Consider the following 26912-nt stretch of genomic DNA (forward strand, 5'->3'; position numbering starts at 1 on the left):
ATGCACAACTGCCCTTTATCTTCTTTAAAAAAAAAAAATATTCTTGTAAAAAAATTGCCAGTTTAAAAAAAAATGCAAAAATGGGGCCATGCATTCATCATAGGACATTCACACAAAATCTGTAAATTTCAAATGCATCCAATGATGTTTGAAAACATAGGTTGCTAAATAGTGTTTTCTGCTGATATTCTTACTGTATATGTGACTGTATCACTAACACTTATGACCCATAAGAACTTTTATGATATTGTAATAACAATGAAGTTTGTTCGTAATATGGACTGTACCTGTTGCCTCTTGGTTGCAGCTTGTTGCAGCTGCTGTTACCAGTTCTTGATGAGGTATAGAACCACTTGAGGACCGTTGACTTGCAATCAGTATTCTGCTTTTTGCTGATGGGAGTCTAGACATGGCACCTAATCCAAGCTGTGGCTTCAGAATCATGGTGGATCTGTAGAAGGTGGGTGGCACCTCATAATGAGTAAATGTTGAAGAGCAGAAGTCATCCTTTCTCTGTCTGTCACCCGTCTACACAATGAAAACAGAGGAGACAATTGTATACATTCATCTTCTGCATGCTAGCACTTGAAAGCAAATTACATTTGTCCCTGAAGCAAGATCTATCACACCAGGTAACCGGCATCTACAGGGCGGCATCATGACAAATCGACAATATTCTTCTTTGTAGACTATTAAATACTGTAGATGTATATCATATCCCTTGGTCTGTAATGAATTGCACTCTCTGGTACTTGGTTATTACAGCCTAACCTAAAGTCTCTGAAAAAAAAAAGTTTAATTCAAGTTTTAAAAAAAGTGTATGCATACAGTCTGTGTGTATGGGTAAATACCATCAAACTTTTTTTTAAGAGAAATTACCCAATCCCCAGAATAGAATCATTAAAAGAAAAAATAAAGGAAGATTTGTGGGTAAAACAGGACAAGAAAGCCTCTTGTGCCTCACTAGGTAGCATGGGATACAGTGGCCCAGATTCTCAAAGGGCTTACGACGGCGCAGCGCCATGTACGCCGTTGTAAGTCCTAATCTGGGCCATCGTATCTATGCGACTGATTCTTAGAATCAGTTACGCATAGATATCCATTAGATCCGACAGGCGTTAGTCTCTTACACCGTCTGATCTTAACTGCAATTGTTTTTTTGCCCGCTAGGTGGCGCTTCGGTTTTTTCCCCGTCGAGTATGCAAATTAGCTAGATACGCGAATTCCCGAACGTACGCGCGGCCGACGCAGTAAAGTTATGACGTTTACGTTAGGCTTTTCCCGGCGTAAAGTTGCCCCTGCTATATGAGGCGCAAACCAATGTTAAGTATGGCCGTCGTTCCCGCGTCGAAATTTATAAATTTACGTCGTTTGCGTAAGTCGTCCGTGAATGGTGCTGGACGTAATTTACGTCCACGTCAAAACCAATGACGTCCTTGCGACATCATTTAGAGCAATGCACGCCGGGATATTTTAAATGAAACACGCCCCCTACCTGCCGAATTTGAATTCCGCCGGGTGATTTACGTTACGCCGCCGCAACTTTACACGCAAGTGCTTTGTGAATAAAGCACTTGCCTGAAAAACTTGCGGCGGCGTAACATAAATGAGATACATTACACCCGCCCAGAGATACACCGATCTACGAGAATCTGGGCCATAGTCCTTAGAAATCAAAAGTAAGCCAAAGAAATTAGCAGAGCAGAAGCCGTACAAAACGCAAGGAATCTACGAAGTTGTGGAAAGGACCCAACAGGAAAGGAGTTTTTCAGGTAAGCTTGCACTGAACTGTAAACCTAACTTTTGTTTGTATTTATTTTGCTATTATTATATCTAAAATCAATTAAAACACGAATACACTATATTGTCAAACGTATTGGGACACCTGCCTTTACACACACACATGATGTTTAATGGCATCCCAGTCTTCAGACGGTAGGGTTCAATATTGAGTTGGCCCATTCTTTGCAGCTATAACAGCTTCAACTCTTCTGGGAAGGCTGTCCACAAGATTTAGGAGTGTGTCTATGGGAATATTTGACCATTTATCCAGAAATGCATTTCTGAGGTCAGGCACTGATGCTGGATGAGAAGACCTGGCTCGCATTCTCCGCTCTAATTCATCCCAAAGGTGTTTGTTCTATCGGGTTGAGGTCAGGACTCTGTGCAGGCCATTCAAGTTCCTTCACCCCAAACTCACTCATTCATGTCTTTATAGACCTTGCTTTGTGCACTGGTCCAAATCATTTGCTGAAGGGAGGATTATTGTGTGGGGTTGTTTTTCAGAGGTATGGCCCCTTAGTTCCAGTGAAGGGAAATCTTAAGGCGTCAGCATACCAAGACATTTTGTTTCCCAACTTCGTGGGAACAGTTTGGAGATGGCCCCTTCCTCTTCCAACATGACTGCACACCAGTGCACCAAAAAAGAGTCGTGTACACAGTTTGCAGAGAGGTGGTTTCATATGGCGACACTGTACAACCTGGACACAGACATGGGAGAACCTGTCCTTTTCTTCATATGAAATACCCTTTATGGAGCGTACTACCCCAATGACCATTGGTGAATTTTCTTAATTTAAGAAAATGTCTCCAGAGTTGATGTTCCAAGTTTCTGGCGTCTGCCAACATAAGCACGTTTGACTCATAGGACGTATGTCTTTTTGAGTTCAAACCATCTGGTAAGCTTTTACCTTATCGTGGTGGATTACTCACTTTCACTTGCTCACTAGTATTTCACCTATTTTGGACATTCAAGTGATGTTATGAACATTCCATAGAAGCCCCATTAAGGGATGTGTGGACTTATCATTTAGTTTGTTTTATTTCACATATGGACTTTACAGCCATCACCTCATAAGTGTCACAAGCACTGTATATTCATTCATTTTGATTACAGGTTTACGTTATTCACATTGTGCCCTAGTTAGGGCTTATAAAGGGTCACATAGGCTTCGTTGATCCCCACTGAGCAGGCAGATGACATATCCGTCTCCCCTCATTGTGCAGAGCTGACACGGACATAGTCCTGCTCTCCCCTATGAGGAAATCGGGTGAAAACAGACCGCATGTCTGTATTCACCTGATCTTATCCAATCTGATCCTCCAGATGGTTGGAAAATAGGGCCACCATTCGTCTATGTTTGGCGGACAGGATCGGATCAGATAGCGGCGGGTGTCAGTGCATATGACATCCACCGCTCCATGGGGGTGAATAAATGGTTCGCCAGGTCCTCCTGAAAAACTGACAGGCGGACCTGTTTGGACCGCCCGTGTGAAAGGACATTAACACTGCTTGAGACTGACATGCAGCAGAGGTAGTGTGCACCGAAAGTTAGTAAACTCACTGTATTTTTTCCAGTATTAACAGGTATTTTTTGTACTTGCAACATTTTTAAGAGAAAAAACATGAGAACATGTGCACATATTGGAGAGGTTTACTGAATACGTTTTTTAAAGTATTTCCCAGAAAAACACTTTAATTTACTGTTTTAAACTGTGGGTTAGAAATTCCTAAACATTTAGCTGATGCCACTGTGGATGTATTATATCTTTCTGCACGAACACCCTGGGGTTGATTCACCAAAACTGGAGAGTGCAAAATCTGGTGCAGCTGTGCATGGTAGCCAATCAGCTTTAACTTCAGCTTATTCAATTAAGCTTTGACAAAAATACATTTAGGCTGGGTTAAAATCTAAGCCGCATGCGGCTCACAGCAGGGGTCTGGTGCATCCCTCTTTGTGGTTTCAGGTCCGATTTCAGCCCGAATGTTGGGCTGAATTCGGACCTAAAACAGACAAAAAGACGCTCAGGACTTGGTGCAAGTTTGCACCGGAGCCGCAGCGGAGTTATGCGAACTGGCTCCTTAGAGCCTCCCGCTATTGTGAATTGGATGTGGAAAACCTGCATTCAATTCACACTAAAGCTGATTGGTTTCTGTGCAGAGCTGCACCACATTTTGCACTCTCTAGTTTTAGTAAATCAACCCCCCTGTGTCTAGCTCAAGTAAGGGATTAGTAAAAAAGAAAAGAAACATAATTACTCTGTACTTTCAAAACTGTTATCTTCTTTTTTTGCTACACCCAAAACTATAACAAAACCATGAGAGCTGTTTTTTAAATGCAAACATATGAAAACACTTTTCTTACCTCTTCTAGAGAATGATGCCCAGGAGGCCTTATGCCAGAAATCATCAGACCAGTGCTGTATATTCGTGGTTTGTGTACATCAGTTTTGTATTTATCCAGCAACACATTGGTGGATTTACCATCACTACTCAATATATCATGCTCCTTTGGTATTGGAACATTACAAGATGGAGGAACATATGGCATGTTCATCTGCCCAAATGGCAGTCTATCAACTGCTTGGGGGTTCCTTCTGATATATGTGATGATTTTAGGCCGTACACGTTTAGGTATCGGAGCAATGAGCATTTGTTCCATTGTTTCCTCTGGCTTTATATTATGATTTATTTCTGTTTCTCCCTGGATAGTAATGGAAGGTTTGGAATGTACCAGTATGGGTTTCGGTATTCCGCTGTTACAAAGAGTCTTGTTAGTAGCTTTAGGGGATATGTTAAACAACTGTGTACTCTCAATAGGAGGTAGCACTGGGGAAGGTGACAATCTGTCAACATGAGCTGTGCTAGGATCCTTAAAGCTGTTCGGTGAGGCAATGCGCTGATCATTAATATTAACAGCCGCCACTGGGCACGAAAAAGAAGGAGTACATAAAACAGAATCTGTTGGGTCCCTATGACTCTCTTTCAAACTGCCTTTTAAAACATCTGACTGATGTTTTCGTCCAAGGAAAGCCCTTTTACTGTCAACCACAGCAATTTTATCCTTCAAAGTCATCACATTGCTGCTTGAAAGAAAATTGTCACTGTCCTGACAGAGATAATCTTGTGCAGAATGCCTGTCTTTGTTCACACTGATCTTATTATCCAGAGAGTCTGTGAGTGATGTTGTTTTTCTGATCACAGGCTTGCTGCTCAACTCTTTATTTCTTAAGGACTCCAATTCTTGAGCATGACCAGTTTGAATGTTACAGACCTGAGAGAATGGCACTTTTGTTTCGCTGAATGATACATCAGCTTGATAATCGTGTTGCCTTGTATTGGAAGGGCTAGTTAATAGAAATGTCCCTGGTGGCTTAACCACTTTGTTTGTATGAGGAACAGCTACCTGACCACATGGAGAAGACAGAGGCGATCTTCTGGTTTCAAACACACTGTCCATTCTCCTTGATGCAGCTGCCTCTCCTAGCAATATATGTTCTAGTCTGTGTGGGGAAGGCAGTTTTGACTGCAACATTTTAGAGTCTGGTAGTTCTGATAGTTTGTTGGTTGGACCCTGATATAGTTGTGCTTCTGGTATGTTACAAATTACCTGAGGTTTGTAGATTAAACGAGAGTGGTCATCTGCATGAGTAGGTGGTGGCAATGTGCTTTGCTTGTTAACATGGGTTACGGTTCCGTCAAGTATTGACGAATCTGGGCCAGTGATGCTTGAGGTAGGTGTTTTAGAATAAAGTACAATTTTCTTCTCCTCTGAGGTATTACTTAGATTATGAGAAGATATTCCTAAGGAATGGTCAGCCGGAGCAGATATGTCTGTTGTTTTAACACCAGAATTTGAAGTATCAAGGTATTGCGAGTATCTAGAAGGTGAATCTATAGATGGCGTAGGTGAGATATGTTCTTTTTGAAAAGGCTCTGATTTAGGCGAAGGAATACCTGATTTTACCCTAGAACGTTCAGTTTGGGTTACGTTACTAAGACTATTATTATAAATTCCTATAGAAGATTCATTTGTTTTGCTAATGGAAATTTGGGAGCTTCTGTCATAAAAGCTGACTTTTGAATTTAGAGGAGATTGTCCTTGAATATTAAAGGTTTTTAAACTGTCCTTAGCATCATCAGTCATATATTCTTTGCTTAGATCTCGATTTGATGGTGCTTGCAATCTTTGAGCACCTAACATTTGTTCACTTGTTGGAGAGTCAATGCTCCCTTCAACCAGCCTACTGGGTTCCTTGGTCAAATGCGTGAGGTTTTCTGAATGCGTGAAGTTTTCTGACTGCCAAGTGCCAAGCCCAACTGTTTTGTCCTCCCTGCAGATTTCATCTTTGTCGTCATATATCTTTGTTGTGAAAATTTGATTGGCATTTGTGTCACCTAAACTGGCCACACTTTCATTATCATTTTTTTCATCATTGCTATTGTTCTCTCTGTCAGTGCAGCATGCCTTGCTTGGAGTCAGTGGAATACTCATTTTCATATGTTCCTTTCACATGCAGATATACAGATATCAAATATGTATTTTCTTTTTCTACGTGTACAGATATGTGTTTGGACCCATGATACTTGATTCCACATGTGCACTTTCTTTGAGATTAGTCAGGATGTTCTTTAACCATGGACCACTTTTTGACTGACAGATCTTGTTGTCAATTGCTTTACAGTCTGTTATCTGTAAGAAAGATAAAGATGTATAATTACATTGAATGGCATCCAAGATATTTTAAATAATTCATTTTCTTTCATTCGGCCATTAGAATTTTATATAAGACAATTCAACTTGTTTTATGTAAAAAGGTACCTACATGAGCACTATTGTTGGATTTACTAAAGGCAAATAGACTGTGCACTCTGCAAGTGCAGTTGCACTTTTTTTCCCCAATACTTAGTAAATGTGGTAGAGCTCTGCTGATTTCCATTATCTGGTGTGGAAGCAAAATGCTTCTTTTTTTTTCCTTGTACCTGATTAGGTATTCTGTACAAAGTGAAGCTTTACCACATTTACATATCCTAAAGAAAAAAATAAAATAAAAGAAGAGGCTTTACTTTTTTTATAATATCTTTTTTCCTTTATTATAACAATCTTAAAGCGGGGGTTCACCCAAAAATGTGTTTTTAACATTACATTCAGCTGAGTTGTCATAATGACAATCGGCAGTTTTTTTTTAATTTTATCCCTGCACATACCGTATTTTCACCGCCGCTTCCGGGTATGTCTTCTGCGGGGCTGGGCGTTCCTAATTGATTGACAGGCTTCCGACCGTCGCATACATCGCGTCACGAGTTGCCGAAAGAAGCCGAACGTCGGTGCGGCTCTTTACGGCGCCTGCGCACCGTCGTTCGGCTTCTTTAGGCAACTCGTGACGCGCAGTATGCGATGGTCGCAAGCCTGTCAATCAATTAGGAACGCCCAGTCCCGCAGAAGACATACCCGGAAGCGGCGGTGAAAATACGGTATGTACGGGGATAGAATAAAAAAAAACAGCCAATTGTCATTATGCCAACTCTGAATGTAATGTTAAAAAATTATTTTTTGGGTGAACCTCCGCTTTAAATTTACGACAAAAAATAAAAAATAAAAAGACAAAAAACATTCCATACAGTTTGTCCATATACAACCATTTTAACATATAAAGCCCTGTACACACGGGCCAGAATTATTGGCAAGAATCTCTTGCCGCCCGAGTGTACAGAATCTCCTTTCAAAAGAACCACGGTTCTCTTGAAAGGCAAGAACGCGGTGACATCATCGCGTACGACGAGCATGCACTCGTCACAATTGATGCCGTCACCGCCATCTTGCTGCACCCTACCTATGCCTAGGAAGCTACCGCGCATGCGTCAAAGTCATTTTGAGCATGTACGGGTTTCCACGGCGACAGGCAAGTATACACACTCTCGGGTTTCTCGGCAGGAAAACTGCCGAGAATCTCACAACGAGAAAAATAGAGAACATGTTCTCTATTTTTCTCATCTAGATTCTGGGCAGTTTTCTTGTCGAAAAACCTGAAAGCCTCATACACACGCTCGGTATACTCGGCAAGGAAGCTCTGCCAGCAGTTTTCTTGCTGGTTCTTGCTGAGTATACCGCGCCTGTGTACGAGGCTTAACACTCATCCCCCTTCCCCTTTCCGCTTGAGGTGCTCTAGATCTATAATCATATTTTTTTTCTTCCTTCCTCTTCCTTCCCCCTTTCTTCCCCTATCCTTCTCCTCCCTTTTCTTCCCTTCCCTTCTTTGCCATGGAACCCCAGTCCCCCGCCCCCTCCAGAAAATGTACAAAAAAAAAAAACCCTGCACACTCCCCCGTCTGCCCACCCCTTTCGTGCTTCCTTTCCAATTAAAATAAATAAATAATTTGGATTAAGAAAGGAGCTTAATAGCGCCTTATTATGTGTTTTCTAAATCCACCCCAAAGAGGGAGAGAAAGAAAAAAAAAAAAGAAAAAAGCAAAACCCACCTCCTGTATTATTAAATTCAGATTATATTTATCTTGACTATTTTAAGTTCCATATTAGTCTAGTGAAATTATTTTAAACCTCTCCCACCTCCCCCTAACCTTTCCCTCCCCTCCCACCCCACCCCATACCTTTCTTTACCTGAAATTTTAAAATGACTAATTTTGTAATTGCTCTTGTCCTGAGCGAAAATAAATAAACTCTATGAATACCATGTGAATATCCATCTAAAAAAAAAAAAAGGGGTGGGTGGCTTTCTTACCCTTTGCATAGCCTTATTCCTCCCTCCAGAGCACCTCCCTAGGGTGGGGGAAAACACCACTCACAGACACAGAACCCCACCCAAATTTCAACCCCCCCCCCCCAAAAAAGAGAGAGAGAGAGAAAAAAAGGGGTTTGGCTCTCCTCTTGAGATTACTACACTCAGTATCTGGTTTGATCCTTTATGCATCCAATGCATGACATGAACAGCACGAATAGTATTGTCTCTCGCCTCTCGGCCCTTCATGAACCCTGTTTGATCTATGTGATCCTGTAGCCTCAAGGCCAGAATCTTAGACAGGAGTTTCACGTCGGAGTTCAAAATGGAGATGGGCCTGTAACTGGCACAACTCTGGGGGTATTTCCCCTCTTTTGGGAGGACTGTCATGTATGCCAGGAGGGCATCTGCCGGCAGAGGTATGGACTTCAAATCCACGTTGAGATATCTGCAGAGCTGGGCCAGCAGGAATAGGCCGAACTTCCTATAATACATATTTGTAAAATCATCAGGTCCCGGACTTTTGCCCAGGCTTGACGCAGAGATCACTCCTTCCAGCTCTTCAATAGAAATTACTTTTTCCATATCTTCCAGGGCTTCTGACGGTATAGCCTGTAGCCCTGAGGCCACTTTATATTCCCAGATCCTATCCTCTTGCCCTCCATCTGCTGCCCCCCTAGAGGCCTGATCTATGTTATACAAAGACGAGTAGAAAAGATGGAATTCGGCTACTATTGCTTGAGAGTCTATTATTTGCTTATTTCCCATTTTAATGTTGTGGACATGGCGTTGTTCCTGTTGTTTCTTTAGTTGTCTGGCTAATAATCTCCCACTCTTATTTCCCTGTTCGTAAAAACGGTGGGCAAAATATCTCTGTTTGTTTTTGAACTTTTCGATCCAGTAGTTGTTTTAAATCTATCCTCAACTTTTACAGTTTCTGCGCCTCTTCTAACTTCAGAAGAGCCTTATGTTTAATTTCCGTTTTATGTATTTCGTCCAGGAGCATAACAATCTCTTTTTGTCGCTCTCTTTTAATACGTGATCCCAAGGAGATTAACTCCCCTTGGATGACCGCCTTGTGAGCCTCCCATACAACTTGGTCTGATACCTCTTCTGAAAATATTGTGCTAATGTATAGGAAAGGGACCCCACATTCTTCTAATCATCCAAAATGGATTCATTTAATCTCAATTTTCTTTCCATGCTGCCAGTCGGTACCGGATTCACAAATTGACTTATAGGGGCATGGTCCGATATGGTGATCGGTTCAAAAGATGAGGAGTCTACCTGACTCAAGTAATATTGGTCTACCAACAACATATCAATCCTTGAGTAGGTGTTATCTACTGTCACGATCAGGCTTCAAGCTCGAAGGCCAGTTGCTACAGCAGTGGCAGGACAGGCAGTCACTTCTGGCAGATGACACAGGCTCCCCTGAGGTGCAGAATCTAAGTACTAGCTGGTGTTCACCAGAGCTCCTAATGGTGGAGATGGATTTAGCTGCGAGCTAGTACCAGGTCACGGTCCTCAGGTTTTCCCCAAGAGGGTGTAAGAAAGCCGGGGTACAGTAGCGGATGAACAGGTAAGGAGCTGCACCATGCACCCAGCCTAAATGTGCGCCCACCCTACGCCGGCGTAAGCAAGCTACGTCGGCAGGGTGTAGCCTGGTTTTTGGGCGCATATCTGTTTGTGGGTCTGGTGCACAGATACGATGGAGCACATTTTCACTTACGTTGGCGTAACTTGTTATACGTCGGCGTAAGTGCTTTGTGAATCTGGGCCGAAGTGTCCAGATGTCCTATGGTGGTGTGCGTTTTGTATCCCCCTCACTAGAGAGGGCCTGGTGGATATCAGAAAGGGACACAAATGATCCTGTGGCCATATGAGTAATTGACCTGTCGCTGGAAGTTAGTGACTGTGTCAGTTCTATTCTGGCTCATTGGGTAAAAGTCCTAGTCTCCTGCCAGCACTAGATTCTGTGGGACAATTTTGTATAACTCAGCAAGCTAAGGGAAAAGATAGCAAGTTTTTCAGCAGCTCTTTCAGGGGTGTGCTATAGTAAACACAATTTATTATGCTTCAATGATGAATGGACAAAGGAGTGAATGGTACAGATTGCTCACTGTGTTCATTCAGGGAAGGAAGTGGCAGGTAAATATGATATGTTTGCCGCCCCCCTGCTCTCCATCCTGAAATTACCTCCATGTGTGACCTCCAGCAAAAGCCGGTGGGAGAGGAAAGGAGGGAAGCCAACAGTGCAAGAAAATAGAACACACTGGGGGGGGGGGGGGGCACAGAGACTTGAATGGATCGCCTTCCAGTGCAGCTGGAGGGAAGAAGGAAAGGAGAAGTCAACAGAGCTGCAGGGGGAGCCAGTGGATCAGTGTTGGCAATAAGGCAGTACATCCGTTCCTCCTGCTTTTGAACTAATGGGGTCTTATCAACGGCCCTGTACAAAACCATTGTAAATAAAGCACTTTGAAATGAGTGTTACTTCAGACAATGCACAACAAAAAAGGAAACCCTTTATTTCTGTGGAATTACTGTAGATGGAATTCCTCCAAGCAATCATTTCGATTCCACTAACAATGGCTGCTTAATAAAATGTCACTTACAATTAAAAGTACACTTGGTTCTTACAAGTAAATCTAGGCAACTCTATTCTTATTTTAACACGGAAAGTGAACTGTAATAGGCTTAATTACTATGTAATTCCAAAAGCCCTATTTTACCTGCGGAAGTAAAGTGAAGGGGAGCTTAGCATTTAGAAACATTGCCAAGTCGATTCTAAATCTTTGACAGAACAATTTAACCGTTTTGCACTTAAGCCTATCTCACTTTTTGTACTCATGGCCCAGACATTGTTTTTCACATTGTGTGGGGGTTAGCTCAGCAGCGGGTGTCTGACACCCCCTGGATGGGTTCACTACACAAAAATTAGGCACAGCAAATAGAAGGTGAAAAAACAATGATGCGGTTTATTATTATGTCGCAGTACTGAAAAACCATTACTAGTAAAAAAAAAATATTAATAAAAATGCCATAAAACTACCCCCTAATTGTGGTTTGCTTCACAATAAAAAAATTATGCAAATCCTCAAACAATCCATGTTAATTTCAGGCAACAAAACACGAAAAATGCCTAGAGGGGTGAATACTTTTGCAAGGCACTGTCAAGGCACTGGCAAGGCACATTGTGGGTTTCTGGGTGGGGATAAGGATGAGAGTTACATTGTGGAGAGACTCTCCACAGTGTAACTCTCAACCTCATCCCCACCCAGAATCATTAGTCTCTATCCACAATGTAACTCTCATCTTCATCCCCACCCAGAATCATCCTCATCAATCTCCAGGATGTGGATGCTTCTGGATGGGGATGAGGATGATGGGGTTACATTGTGGAGAGGTATTTTGATGATTCTGGGTGGGCATGAGAATTAGAGTTGGTGGGATGGCCGGTGAGCAGATTCAGTGGGACGGCCAGTTGAATTGTTAGTGGTCAGGCCCAAGGGTGCCCTGGCCTAAAGCTCCACTGGTGATGATGTCCCAGTCTGTGCAAGGTGGAGGACTGTAACAAAGTCCCTAGTCCTAGATAGACGGAACTCTGATCCAATAATACATTGAATCAGTGTGACATGTATCAAAGGAGTCGCAAATATGTATCAGTGACCACGGGATCCATAGGCACTGGTATAGCTGCATATAATTGCCACTGATCATGCTGCATTTAATTGCCATTGGTAAGGCTGCATTTAATGTGTGTGGGGGAGGGGGGAGCACCTGCACAAAACTTCACCTCCCTGAAATGAGTTTGCCCCCTCCCTGAAATTAGTTTTTGCAGGTTGGGATGTCTGTAATGGGGGTCTCTAATGGGCAATGACTGCTGATCTAATGGTTGGTGATCATTAGATCAGCAGGCAGCACCCCTCCCCATTAGATCAGAGTCTTCTTATATAAGCACCCCCTATTAAAGACCCCCCCCCCATTATATCAAAATGTACCTATGTTGTTACATTACAGCCTTTAATTCAATATTTTTTTAATCTGAATTAAATGTGATGGATCAGAACACAATAGTCTATGTTGGTGAAGTAAAATTTGTTAAATTTATACATAAGACTATTTTTGCAGAAATAAAAAACTGATAATTGGCATGTGCGTATGTATTCACCCCCTTTTTTTTATGAAGCCCATAAAAAGCTCTGGTGCAACCAATTACCTTCAGAAGTCACATGATCTGTCATGACATATACACACCTTTTTGAAAGGCTGCAACACCTAAGCAAGAGGCACCACTAACCAAACACTGCCATGAAGACCAAGGAACTCTCCAAACAAGTCAGGGTTAGGTTATAAAAAAAATACCCAAATCGTTGATGATCCCTAGGAGCACCATCAAATCTATCATAACTAAATGGAAAGAACATGGCACAACAGCAAACCTGCCAAGAGACAGTCACACTTCAAAACTCACAGACCGGGCTAGGAGGGCATTAATCAGGGAGGCAGCACAGAGACCTAATGTAACCCCGGAGGAGGTGCAGAATTCCACAGCAGAGACTGGAGTATCTGTACATAGGACTACAATAAGCCATATGCTCCATAGAGTTGGGCTTCATGGCAGAGTGGCCAGAAGAAAGCCATTACTTTCAGCAAAAAAAACAAAATGGCACGTTTTGAGTTTGTGAAAAGGCATGCGGGAGACTCCCAAAATGTATGGAGGAAGATGCTCTGGTCTGATAAGACTAAAATGTTACTTTTTGGCCATCAAAGAAAACGTTATGTCTGGCACAAACCCAACACATCACCCAAAGAACACCATCCCCAGCAGTCGGGACCGGGAAACTGGTCAGAGTTGAGGGAAAGATGGATGGTGCTAAATACAGGGATTTTCTTGAGAAAAACCTGTATCACTCTGTGTGTGATTTGAGGCTAGGACAGAGGTTCACCTTCCAGCAAGACAATGACCCCAAACACACTGCTAAAGCAACACTTGAGTGGTTTAAGGGGAAACATGTAAATGTGTTGAAATGGCCTAGTCAAAGCCCAGACCTCAATCCAATAGAAAATCTGTGGTCAGACTAAAAGATTGCTGTTCACAAGCACAAACCATCCAACTTGAAGGAGCTGGAGCAGTTTTGCAAGGAGGAATGGGCACATTTCCCAGTGGTAAGATGTGACAAGCTCATAGAGATTTATCCAATCCGACTTGGAGCTGTGATAGCTGCAAAAGGTGGCTCTACAAAGTATTGACTTCAGGGGGTGAATAGTTATGCACAGTGCTCTCACTCAGCGCTCTCACAATTTGAATGCCAATTACTCAGTCATGCAACACTGTATCCAAACAACATTTTTATCATTTTTTTCACACTAATAGAGCTTTCTTTTGACGGTATTTAATCACCACTGGGTTTTTTCTTTTTTGTGATATAAGTAAAAAAAGAGCAAAAATGTTGAAAAAAAAACACTTTTTGTTTTCTTATTATAAAATGTGTCAAATAAGTAATTATTGTTCATAAATTTGAGTCAAAATTTATGCTGCTACATATCTTTGGTAAAAAATAACCAAATTAGTGAATATGATTTAGTCTGTGTGAAAGTTATAGAGTCTAAAAGCTATGGTGCAAATCATTAAAATTTGATCACAGTCACCTGATATACTGACAGCCTATCTCATTTCTTGAGGCCCTAAAATATCAGGACAGTACAAATACCCCCCAAATGACCACTTTTTGTAAAGTAGACAGTCCAAGATATTTAGCAAGAGGACATTTTCTCCCACAATTCTTGGGAAAATTGAGATTTTTTTTTTTTTTTACAAAACATTATTTAAAAAAATGAAGTTATTCACACACAGCATATGCATACTTTCAAATAAACCCCAAACTACATTCTCCAGAGTATGGTGATACCACATGTGAGACTTTTTCACAGCCTGGCCACATAGAGAAACCCAGGGAGCACCATCAGGCATTCTAGGAGCATAAATTACACATATAATTTCATTCCTACCTATCGTACTTTTGAAGGTCCTGGAGCACCAGGACAGTGGAATTACCCATAAAATTACCCCATTTTGGAAAGAAAACACCCCAACGTATATTCTATGAGGCACGGGCTGCAGACAGGTACTCGGGTACTCTAATAGGCTGCAGTAGGGAGGTAGTGTTCCTGCTGGGGTCATTTTACAATGCGCCGGCAGAGAAGTGGTTAAAATCCATACCAAACCCAAAGGGTCCCCCCACGCCGTTTTTCCCACTATTTTTTACATTTACATTATTTTTTATACAATAATTTTTCTTTAATTTAGCTCTCAGCGGGGAAGCCTTAACAACCTATTGACTGTACACTCAGCGGGCAAACATCTTACAAGTGCCCAGAAAGTTTGGGTGTATCTGAATGGGCAAAGTTCAAGCCAAACTTATGCTCTCCTCAAACCGTTTGCCCATAACAAGTGGTGCCTGAACTCTTGTTGGGTGCAGGAATGGGCCCTGCTGTTAAAAATTTGTAAAATAAAATTTAAATTGCATGCCCCTGTCAAACAGGTGAAAATTGGGCCTTTGGTGTTGGTGGTGCCTGAACACTGTAACCCCTCAGAGTTACTCTAGTTGGGCGCAGCAACGGGCTCTGCTGTTAATTTTTTTAAAGAAAATTGAAATGACATGCCCCTGTCAAACAGGTGCAGAAAAATCAATTCCAGTGAGGAGGGAGCAGGGGGCTGGGCAAAGCCACAGAGCGCATCTCAGGAGCGAGCCCACATGTCTGCCCCTATAGCGAGCTCTTGCTTTTGGGGCAGACACTGAAGAGGGGACAGTGCTGGTGGGGAAACCCAGAAGAGAAGGTTCAGGGCTGCTATGTGCAATACCATTGCACAAAACAGGTAAGTAAAACATGTTTATTATTTTAACAGAAAAAGTTTTTAGTAATGTTTTTTTTTTTAATCTCTTTATTAAATTTTCTTTTTTCTTCCTTTCTCATATACAAATATACATTTCACATTTTCATAAAAAACACATTACTACAAACATTCCATTACATACTTCACATCTTATTTCCATTTAGCCTCTTTCTTATCTCTTTCTTCCATTGGTGTAGTTTCATCCCACTTCCATGTCCCCCTACCCTGAAGCCGTTGTCATATTCTCTGTCCAATTAGCCCATATTTTCTTATACGTTTCTCCATTTCCTCTATTGTGGTATGTCTCTTTATACAATGATAGATTATTATTTAACAGGTTTTTCCATTGCGCCATCGAGGGGGCTTCCACTTTTTTCCAATTTAACACTATAACCTTTCTTGCGTAAAAGAGCAGCAAACCCACCTGTATTCTTCTTTCTATGGGAGCCATAATTTCCTCCCACGCATGCTCAGAATCAAGTCGACGCATGCTTGGAAGCATGCTTGGAAGCATTGGACTTAATTTTTCTCTGCACGTCGTTGTGTTTTACGTCACTCGATCGTTTTTTTAACTGATGGTGTGTAGGCACATCAGACCATCAGTCTGCTTCACCGGTTAACCAATGAAAACGGTCCTTCGGACCATTCTCATCGGATGGACCGACCGTGTGTACGCGGCCTTAGAGGGGGGTTAAAGCGGTGTTCCAGCCCCAAAAAAATATTTAAAAGCCAGCAGCTACACATACTGCAGCTGCTGGCTTTTAATAATAGGACACTTACCTGTCTTGGAGTCCCTCGATGTCGGGACCGCAGCTCATGTTTCCATCAGCTGTCGGGTGCCTGCGCCGCCATTGTGGGTAAGGAAACCCGAAAGTGTAGCCTTTTGGCTTAATGCCAGGAACCCTACTGCACATGTGAGAGGCCCCGCTCCTCTCTTCTATTGGCCAAAGACAGGCACCGAAGGGGGGGAGGAATCAGATGAGTGGAAGTTCCACTTTAGGTCCCACTTGGTCCCACATTATGTAGGAACTTAGTCACCCTCTCTTGCTCACTCCCAAGATGGACTAAGGACCATTGGATTTACAGTGGATTTGGAGTGTGCATACAACAGTGCACATGACCAAAACTAATGTGCACTGCTTGTTCAAACCAAACAGAAGTATGAGGAGAAAATTAGATATAAAGAAGCTCATAAAGGATGTTACAAGGAGGCAGAAAAAAATACAGCAAAATAATGATTTCAGGAAAAATAAATTATAGGGCCATTAGGTAGTGGATGTGTATAGATTTATTTTTAGAGAATAGGGATATTGTTTAGTTTCACTTTAAATAGAGTTTTTTCCCCAGACTGTTCCTGTTTTTTAATGCTTATTAGAATTTAGCCATGTCAATTAAGCCATAACTATTTAGGTCATGCCCATTTTCATTAAACCATGACCCATTTTCATTGCAGTGAGCTTGATGTGCTGCTTAGTTATCCCTGTTTTTGGTCATTTAGGATGTAACGGTATAGATTATAATGGGTTGACATGGCTGAAAAATAAGGGGTGGTTGGGTGGTGACCTCCTAAAGTTAGGAGCAGTTTAACCCTAAGCTGATACTGTAGTACTGTTTTCTATGAGACTGTCGGGAGAATCAGGGGAGGGCTGGCAGCCTTAGGCCTGGGGGGCAAGTACAGTCAAGTGGCCCATAGAGCGTGGAAAAGTGATGGATCGAGGAAAACAGTCTAAGATTTTTCATGATCATAAGAGTCCGCACAGAGGCCCCCCTTAAATCAGAGTCCGCACAGAGGCCCCCCTTACATCAGTGTCCGCACAGAGGCCCCCCTTACATCAGAGTCCGCACAGAGGCCCCCCTTACATCAGAGTCGGCAACAGAGGCCCCCCTTACATCAGAGTCCGCACAGAGGCCCCCCTCACATCAGAGTCCGCACAGAGCCTCCCCTTACATCAGAGTCCGCACAGAGGCCCCCCTTACATCAGAGTCCGCACAGAGCCTCCCTTACACCAGAGTCCGCACAGAGCCTCCCCTCAGATTTGATAGTAGAAAGAAATGTTTGGACAGCCGCACTCTGGAAAAACCTTCTTGGTTGCCTTTTATTGATAAAAGTTTTCAAACATCACAGCAAAGACAGGGGCATACAGCTGACATTTCGCACTACAATCAGTGCTTACTCATAGCTATGAAGCTATGAGTAAGCACTGATTGTAGTGCGAAACGTCAGCTGTATGCCCCTGTCTTTGCTGTGTGGTGTTTGAAAACTTTTATCAATAAAAGGCAACCAAGAAGGTTTTTCCAGAGTGCGGCTGTCCAAACATTTCTTTCTACATTTGCTTTGTGCATTGCCGGCACCTGGGTTTCTCTGAGAGGATACGGATTCATCCACATACCTAATTGGAGCGGTGACTATCTTCTCTCTACATCAGATCTGATGTAAGGGGTGTTCTGGGAAACTTGATTTAAGGGTGCATGCTGTGGACTATTGTGTAAAGAGGGTCTCTGCTCACCAAAGCCTGCCCCCCTCCCCTTTAACAAAGTCCACGGAGCACCCCTTTTTATACACTGGGAGGCAGGAGAGACTAGAGAGGGTGAGCTTACCAGGATGGAAGCTGAGGCGCAGGCAGGCTGTCTGATGCTTTTTTGGGTTCAAACTTCCTGTCCAGTGCCCACACATGCCCGGGGAGTGTGGGCAGGGCAGACTCAGAAGGAGGAGCAGGTGAAATCTATCTCTCTTCGTGTCTGTGCAGAGAGGGAAGGGGATGTCAGCGCTGGTGTGCGCTGAGGCTGAACTATGTGTGAGACGAGACATCGCTCAGCTCTGCAGCCATCTACCTCGGAGCTGACGGCTGCACAGTGGGAGGTGAGCAGCGGCCGTAACCTGTGTTAACAGAGCTCCAGCAGGCATATTCCTGCTCTGCAAAAACAGCATTTGGTAGTGGCGGTCGGTGGCTGTGCATAGTGTCACCAGCCCGGGGGGATATTTCCACCCTGCCCCCCCTGCCAGCCCTCCCCTGGGGAGAATTGATAGAGAGTGTTGTAGACACCCTTTAGAATTCCATTGGGACACAGAACCGAAAAGGTCGGTGCTTGTGCACAATTCATGTACCAGCTACAGACGGATGCATGAATTTGTCTGTGGCTGCACTGGGGAAAGAGTGTCCACACTGAACACTCCTTCTCCCTCACTCTTCCGCCTTCCCTCTCTGGCCACTGCACTTGACTGAGGAGTTTTATGCTAGGGGTGGGTGGAGCCTGCAGTGGAACCGAGAGACCAGTTCCCCATCAGGTCTGCTCCACTTTTGGAAGTGGGTGGATCCATAGTCACTATTTAGTCTAATAGCAGCTTTTAAATCCACCCACTGCTGCTCGCTGTCACTTAAAAGTAAAGCGGACCTGATGGGGAACTAGTCTTTCAGTTCCCCATCAAGCTCCACCCACACAGTGACAAGTAATTTCCCAAATATGAGCATTGCTCATATTTAGGTAAGGACATCAGTGGTATCCAGCTCTTTTGTTGTCCCAGCTGACAGTTAGATGGGGCTGGGATGCAGCCCTATGTGGAAAGCTGTCACATACAGTACATGACAGCTTTTTTCTGCACACACATGGCCCAGCCTGAGTAGCTGACTTTTCTATTTGTCCAGGTGACAATTGTTAGTGGGATATGAAGTATTGGGGGACAATACACAATAGACAATGGAACAGAAGATAAGAAGAAACCTTTCAATGGGGTCACCTGTTCCAGTGGGAATTTTACCCCTCACTTTAGAGAACTTTTATCTCAATTTCTGTTGTGTCTTTAGAACAGGAAGCAAAGGGAAATCTTTCCAATGGGATACAGAAAAAAAGGGATTCTTTCGTTTCCCTACTCTAGCCAAAGCTAAAATAAAATCCTTTAGCTAGAGATACACTTTACGTTAATGATAAAAAATGTTTTGCCATCAAATCCAGGTTGCTGTATTTTGTATATTTTAAAATGTATTTAAATCATTAACACGCACAGACATTCAACAGAACTTCTTTGAGGCCCCATACACACGATAGAATTTATCCGCAGATACGGTTCAGCGGACCGTATCCGCGGATAAATCCTCTCTAAGATTTCAGAGGATTTCAATGCGATGGCGTGTACACACCATCGCATTGAAATCCGCGCTGAAATCCTCTGCCGATGACGTGTCGCGCCGTCGCCGCTATTATGACGCGGCGACGGGCGCGACACTGTCATATAAGGAATTCCACGCATGCGTCTATTCATTACGGCGCGTGCGGGGAATCCCTTTGGACGGATGGATCCGGTAAGTCTGTACAGACGAGCGGATCCATCCGTTGGAATGGATTCCAGCAGATAGATATTCTGTGCATGTCGACAAATATTTATCTGCTGGAAATCCATTCCAGGGGAGATTTATCTGCGGATAGATATCCGACGGAGTGTACACACCATAGGATCTATCCGCAGAAACCCATTTGATGGGATTTATCTGCGGATAGATTCTATGGTGTGTATGGGGCCTTACTTGTATCCAACACAGCATACCGGAACCACAGATTCTAAAGATACATAGCTCTACAAGATACAAAAACCATAAATAAGTGAACATATTTACAATGCTTTCCCCTACTGGATGGAGAGAAGTATAACACACTAATACACAAGACTCCTTCCACCTAGACCTCAAAGTCTTTGAGATAACTGGGGGAGTGAATATTTCTCTTTGGACACCTAAGGACCACTGTTTGAAAAAAGTTTCCTGGGACCCTCAGTTGGGTGCAATTCTTCTTGTGCTGTGTCAGAGGGACTGAGAGAAACTGGCTCTGCAACTTTATTTCCTGGAGGAATAGCACCTGTATCAACCAATGATTCACCATGATCTGGAATCACTGGAATCCCAGTACCACTAGAACCAGCAGCAGGTACAATTTCACCACTTCTTTCTCGGATCTGATCAATGTGTCTTCGTAATATTCTACCATCAGTAATTTGTACTTTGTATGACAAAGGTTCTGTAGCCACAGTCACCTTTGCCGGTATCCAATGAGTCCCAGCAGCATCGTTTCAGACATAGACAGCACTGTCAAGCTCAAACACTCTCACCAAAACATTAACATCCTTTTTAAAATGCAGTTTTTACTTTTCTTGTAACTCCGATGTCAGATCAGGGTGTAAACGATCGAAACATGTTTTCAGATGACATTCCATTAGGAGCTCTGCTGGGCTACAACCAGTGCTTGAGTATGGTGTCACATGATGTTGTAGAAGGAAATTTGCAAGTCTCTGATTCCAATGTCCTTGAACAATTCTTTTCAATGAGTTTTTGGTGGTCTGAACCATATGTTTAGCTTGACCATTTGATGATGGGTGAAATGGTGCAATCGTAGCATGTCAAATAAGATTGCTTGCCATAAAGGTTTTGAATTCTGGGGAGGTAAATTGCATTCCATTATTAGACACAATTGTATCTGGCAACCCAGGTGTAGCAAACAGCCTCCTTTAAACTCCTATGACAGTGGCTGAGGTGGGGGATGTAACTGAAACAACTTCCAGCAATTTTGAAACAGAATCTGTCCTTAAAAAGGCCCCACAAATCTATATGTAACCATGACCAAGGTGACCTAGTCACTTCCCAAGGATGGACTGAGGCTTTAGGTGGAGCATGACGAGTGGATTGACATGTACACAGTTCTTTACCCACTTATCGATAACTTTATCCATTTTGGGCCACCAAACATAACTTCTGGCTAACTCTTTCATGCAGACTATTCCAGGATGTACTTCATGAATAGCATGCAGTATTTGAGCTTCGGAATTACCACTCTGTTTTCCCATAATAGGCAACCTTTATAGGCAGACAGCTCATGTTGGTGCACTAAAAATGGTTTGAACTTCTTCAACTTTGATTTGGGTCATCCCCTCCACACCCAATTGAGCACACGGGCCAGCAAGGGATCTTTAGCAGTCATACCAGAAATGTCTCTAGCATGTAACGGAGGGTTTGTAATGGATTCCAACATGAGAACCTCAATCACAAGAGGGACAAGGAAATCAGCAGAAGAGAAAGGCAATAGGCTCAAACCATCAGCATGAGTGATATTCTTGCCAGGAGGATATTCAAAATCACAGTCATAGGCAGAAAGCATGAGTGACCATCTAAGCATTTGTGGGTAAATCATTTAAGGAGTGGGAGTACTTCTGGTTAACAACCCCAGCAAAAGCTTATGGTCTGTTACAATTGTTAGCCTCCACCCATACAAATAATCATGAAACTTTTTTTACCCTGGACACAATAGCTAAAGCCTACTTGTCAATTTGAGCATAATTCCTATCTGTCGTAGACAAGGTCCTTGAATAAAATGCAATACTAGCCTCAACACCAGTTTTTAAAACATGGACTCAAGACAGCTCCAATGCCATATGGAGAAGCATTGCAGGTAAGAGTGAGGGTTTCTTTTTAAATCATAGTGTACAAATACACTGTCAAAAGATAACAGCTTTTTTTTAGCAATGAAAGTTGTAGAATGAACATCAGTCCACTTCCATGGAACATTTTTATCTAGAAAACGATGCAGGGGTTCAGCAACAGTGCCTTTGCCGGGCAGAAAAGAATGGTAAAAATTAAGTAACCCTAGGAAAGCTTGCAGCTCTTGTTTGTTGGGACTGGAGCTTTATGGATAGCTTCAACCTTCAATCAGTTGGAAGTTTTCAGTGATCATCAATTCTGTATACAAGGAAATCCATGCTGTTTACCCCAAAAACACACTTTTTTTGTTTGAGACCAGCATCAAGAAAATGTTTCAAAAGAAGTTGTGGTTGAATGCAACCCACTGCAATAAGAACATCATCAGAATAAGGTACTACAACTGGAAGTCCAGATAAGTGGTCCTCTATTATTTCTGGAATATGCCAAGAGCAGTTGAATTTCCAAGCTGCAAAAGTTTTTCTTGAAAAGCTCATTTGTGTGTTAATATTGTTTATGCATCCGCAGCGTCGTCATCCACAGGTAATTGTTGGTAAGTTTGTGCCATATCCAGTTTGGCAAATACCTTTCTTTTTGCTAACATAGTCATAATTTCATGTACAGCTGGAATTTAATAGGGATGTTTCTGCAGTGCTTTGTTGATTGTACATTTATAGTAAGCACAAACTCTAATGTCACCATTTGGCTTCAATACTGGAACTATTGGTGTACACCACTTAGGGTCCTTTCACACGGAGCGGACCGTTTCTGTGTCCGCTCCGTGTGTCCGCCAAAGCTCAGCGGGGATCATCCGTCATCCCCGCTGAGCTGTCGGCGGATAGGGCGGTCCCCGCACACAGTGCAGAGACTGCCATGTCTCTGCTCTGCTCTCCTCTATGGGGGATCGGATGCAGACGGACCGTCTGTCCGTCTGCATCCGATCCGTTCCGCCGAACGGAAGAAAAATAGGGTTTCTTCCATTCGCAAAAGCGGATCCCGATGGACGCGGACGTTAGCGGATGCTCCATCCGCTAACGGACGCGCTCCCATAGGGATTCATTACAAGTCCGTAAACGGACTTGTAATGAACGGACGAACGGTCCGCTAGTGTGAAAGGACCCTTAGGGTGTGTTACAGGTTCAAGTATACCTTGCTCCACAAAATGTGTAATCTCAGCATACATTTTTGGTCTGAGCGCTAATGCAACTTTGCGCTGTTTAATGCGAATTGGGGTTACTGTAGGGTCTAATTTGAAAGAAACAGGATAGCCTTTATACATGCCAAAGCCTTCTTCAAAAACCATACTAAAGTCCTCTATTACACTCTGTCGAGTAACTGGAAATACATTATGAACTCCCGATAATGAAATTCCAAGGGGTTCAAACCACTTCCTACCCAACCAACTTGCTCTTTATCCCTTAGTAATTATTAAGCGTAAAGATCCTCTAAAATTTCCATATACCACTGCTGCAAAGCAAGCACCCTTACCTTCCACTACTAGTTTGTTGTAGTCTACCAACTGGATATCACAGGGTGCAATTGAAGGAGCATTGTGAGGCCATAATGAGGTAAACGTTTCTTCTGAAATCAAGGAATATGCACACCCTGAATACACTTCCATTTCGCATGGAACATCTTGTAACACAATCTCGGTGTAACTGTTCAGTCCTGATGAAGGGTTTTCCACTTTAGACACACATAGTCATTTGTATAAAACACCTGTAGGAGTTTCATTATTCGGAACAACAATTGGCGCAATAATGGAGTGTGCTGCCGTTGATATCGTATTCACATTTGTGACCTCTACATTTGAACGTGTGACAAACTGCATTTCTAAAAAGACATGTATTACACCTGTTTTTCCCGCCGCAGCTGTAACACTTCCTTGTAAATAAAACTGTTATATCAGTGTGTGGTGGAAAGTCCTTTGATCCAACATTTACCTCTGCCACGTGATTTATATCTGATGAATTATCTTTGCTGGAAGAGGATTGAATTTCTTTTGAACAAAGGTATGCAGCCTAATATGCAAGTGCTTCCTCTTGTGCAGTTATAAAAGTTAAGTTCTGTTTGGTAGGAAGTCTCCTCTGCAGTGCTTCATCTTGTACTCCATACACTAGCCTGTCCCTTAGCAAGGATTCTAAACTGCCAACAAAATTTTAATTTTTGGATAGCTTGCGCAGTTCTGCAATACATGCTGCAATGCTCTTGCCTGGTTGTTGGTTTTGTCTGTTGAAATAGAAATGTCTCACTGTTTCAAATGCAGTGGGTGAAAAAAGATGTTTTAACAGTGTCAGTATTTCTTTATATGGGTAGTCTTTTGGTTTAGTAGGAGATATCAGTGAGCAGACAATATAAAAAATCTTAGATCCAATAACACTCAGTAACAGAGCTCTTTTCTGCACAGCATTGGCCACCTTATTAGCTTCCAGAACAAATCTAACCTGTCAGCATAAGAGTGCCATGAGGATGGATATGTGTCTCTAAAACACAAGTTCTGTTTCTTCACACTGATTTTGTGTGTTTCTGCAGTGTCCATTCACTGGAATCCCATCTTTGTCGCCAGTTTTGTATATTTTAAAATGTATTTGAACCATCGATGCGGACAGACATTCGACAGGACTTCTTTTACTTATAGCCAACACAGCGTACCGGAACCATAGATCCTAAAGTTACATAGATCTACAAGAACAATAAACAAAGTTAACATATCTACAATGCTTCCCCCTACTGGAGGGAGAGCAGTATAACACAGTAATACATAACACTGTACAATATTCTGTAGGAATACTCCATAGTGTCTGTGTGGAGCCCTGCATACATTTTAAGCACAGGCACATTTTAAGTAGTCTGTAGTAACAGACAGATCTGCTGTGTAGTAGTTAAAAATAATTTAGGAAATATAAACAAGATATCATAAAATAATTATTCCACTCATTTTTAGATTAACTGGTTCATTACACTACATGTTTTTACTCTGCATAGGACATAATTTGTTAGGCAGCCAGCTTAATGCTCCAGCAGATAAACCGTTTGCAATCCTTTTGGCCAGAAAAAGTGCCTGTGTCTGAAAGATTATTTATATCCTTGACTAATTTACAAGTGCTGGAGACTTTCCAGTACTTTTAATTGAAGTGAGCATATTGTATGTGTTTTCGTTCCTTTCTCTCCCTTTGTAGAGGGAACATTGGTTTGGATTAATCTTAAATCTGTTTTAGGCTGTGAATGTGATATATTGTATAATGTCTACTGCTGCTGAAGGTCAGATTAAGGAAACACTGCTTTATTTGGGTTTTGTGATTTCAGAAATGTTTAATTATTGTGTCTAGCAAACAATCATTTTACTTGGTCTGACATTTTATATTGCAGTGTAAATACAGATAACATCTTCATCAAAATAAGGGCTCCTTCGTGCCCCATGTAAGGTATGAAATACAAACATTCTCTTTATACTGTGTTGAGCCAAACTGAGTGCATCATCCGGTGTTGGTTAATTCATAATTTTAGAGACCTGGAAAACAATGAAGCTTTCTTGGGAAAATAAAAGAAAATAATAAATGGACCCTTAGGATGCCATTGTAAGATATATGATGGCTAGCTTGACAACTACCAAATTAACTGCCATTATTTTATGTGTGAAGGCAAATGCTGCAATGCTGTTTACAGATTTCAAACACTCATACATGTAAAGATATTAGGCTTATCCATTAATAGTGTGTAGAACCCTCTAGTAGCATGCTAGAGAGGATAGGTACATTTAAGAAGGCCTGGCTGGATGTTAGGCCTGTTTGATTTCATTCTGGGCTGGGAATGGCTCAGGGTAGGGCTGGGTGACTCACATGTGGTGTCATCAGGACCTCCCATTTCTTTCCCGAGCTTTCTAGTGCTTTCTGGAGAGAGAGTTGGGAGGGGAGGTGGAGCCATCTGGGAAGTTTGAGGAGCCCTGACCAATCCCCAATCTGGATTGGCAGGGGGCAGGCCTCCTTAAATACCAAGGATCATCCCAGCTGGAGAGGAGTTGTTGGGTGGAAAAGCTAGCGTGAGAGTGTGCGGAGGCTGTTAGGGTCTTTGGTAGAGCTCCCCAGTCTGGGGGGATGGCCTTGGGCCTGGGCTCAGGTGCAGTCGGGACAAATTTCAGGAACACATGAAGAGGTCCTGGACCAGAAGCACAAGAGAGAGCAAGGAGAGGACACCGGGAGAGAGCACTGCTAAGAGACTTGAGGAAGGACAACTGGTCACAGCCAGGAGGGCTGGTGAGTGAGGCACAGTCAGGAGGACTAGGGAAGGCACGCCGGAGAGGACTGGGAGTTTGCAGTCCTGGATGGGTGCAGAACCAGAAGTGTGGACTGTAGTGTAAGGGGCAGTGGAACGGGGCATCTGCAGCCAGGAGGGCTGTCAGGGCCTGAAGAGGGTTAACTGGGATCAGTAGCCATAGTAGGACAGCTAGCATGAGGACTTTTCTGCTACACCATTGGCGTCCGTGGTCCCAGCCTGCAAAAGGCATTTGCTGAGGCCTGGCTGAGTCAGTGTCAGGCCTAACCAACAAATAGTGCTAGCTGTTCCTGGGGATCCAAGTGATGTGCTACAGAAGACGATAAGTAACAGTCAACAGCAAGTGATGTGCTGGTGGAGTGAGGAGTAATCAACTTCAAGCAAATCGTGAAGGATGGAGCTGAAGGAGTATGTACAGGGAGTGTACATAGTTGTCTCAAAACCAATTGCTGGTTATATTGATCCGTGATGGGCATCCCATAGCTCCCATCCCCATCCAAGTTATACCCCTCAATAAAACAAAAACACAAAGTTCACTGACTGCTTTAGGTCTCAAAGTGCCTGTGAGTGAATGCAGGGCTGGGCAGGGTGACAGACAAACCACAATTTTCAGCAGCAGGGGTACCGCTACAAGTGTTTGAAGAGTAATTAAAATGTACAAAGTGCACTAAGAAAAAAGAAAATAGTCAGACCTCAAGCTACTGTAGTCAACTCAGTTAAGGTGAATGAATAAGTAAAAAAGTAAATAAATATATATATCCCTATAT

At 42.8% G+C, this 26912-nt stretch overlaps 1 protein-coding gene and 1 pseudogene across 1 annotated transcript in view; both read right to left on the bottom strand.

Annotated features, from left to right (window-relative positions):
• Nucleotides 1-6469, bottom strand: part of MTUS2 (microtubule associated scaffold protein 2) — a 472945-nt gene extending 466476 nt beyond the window's left edge. The window contains exons 1-2 of the mRNA XM_040340468.1: nucleotides 4146-6469; nucleotides 288-528 (exon numbers count right to left, since the gene is read on the bottom strand). Of these exons, the coding sequence (XP_040196402.1) occupies nucleotides 288-528; nucleotides 4146-6281 (2377 nt within the window). The 5' untranslated portion in view covers nucleotides 6282-6469. The remainder of the gene's footprint in view (nucleotides 1-287; nucleotides 529-4145) is intronic.
• Nucleotides 6470-20546: 14077 nt separating this feature from the next.
• Nucleotides 20547-21556, bottom strand: LOC120928215 (annotated as a pseudogene).
• Nucleotides 21557-26912: the final 5356 nt, after the last annotated feature.

This window comes from Rana temporaria, chromosome 2, assembly GCF_905171775.1.
Source record: "Rana temporaria chromosome 2, aRanTem1.1, whole genome shotgun sequence".
NCBI lineage: Eukaryota > Metazoa > Chordata > Amphibia > Anura > Ranidae > Rana > Rana temporaria.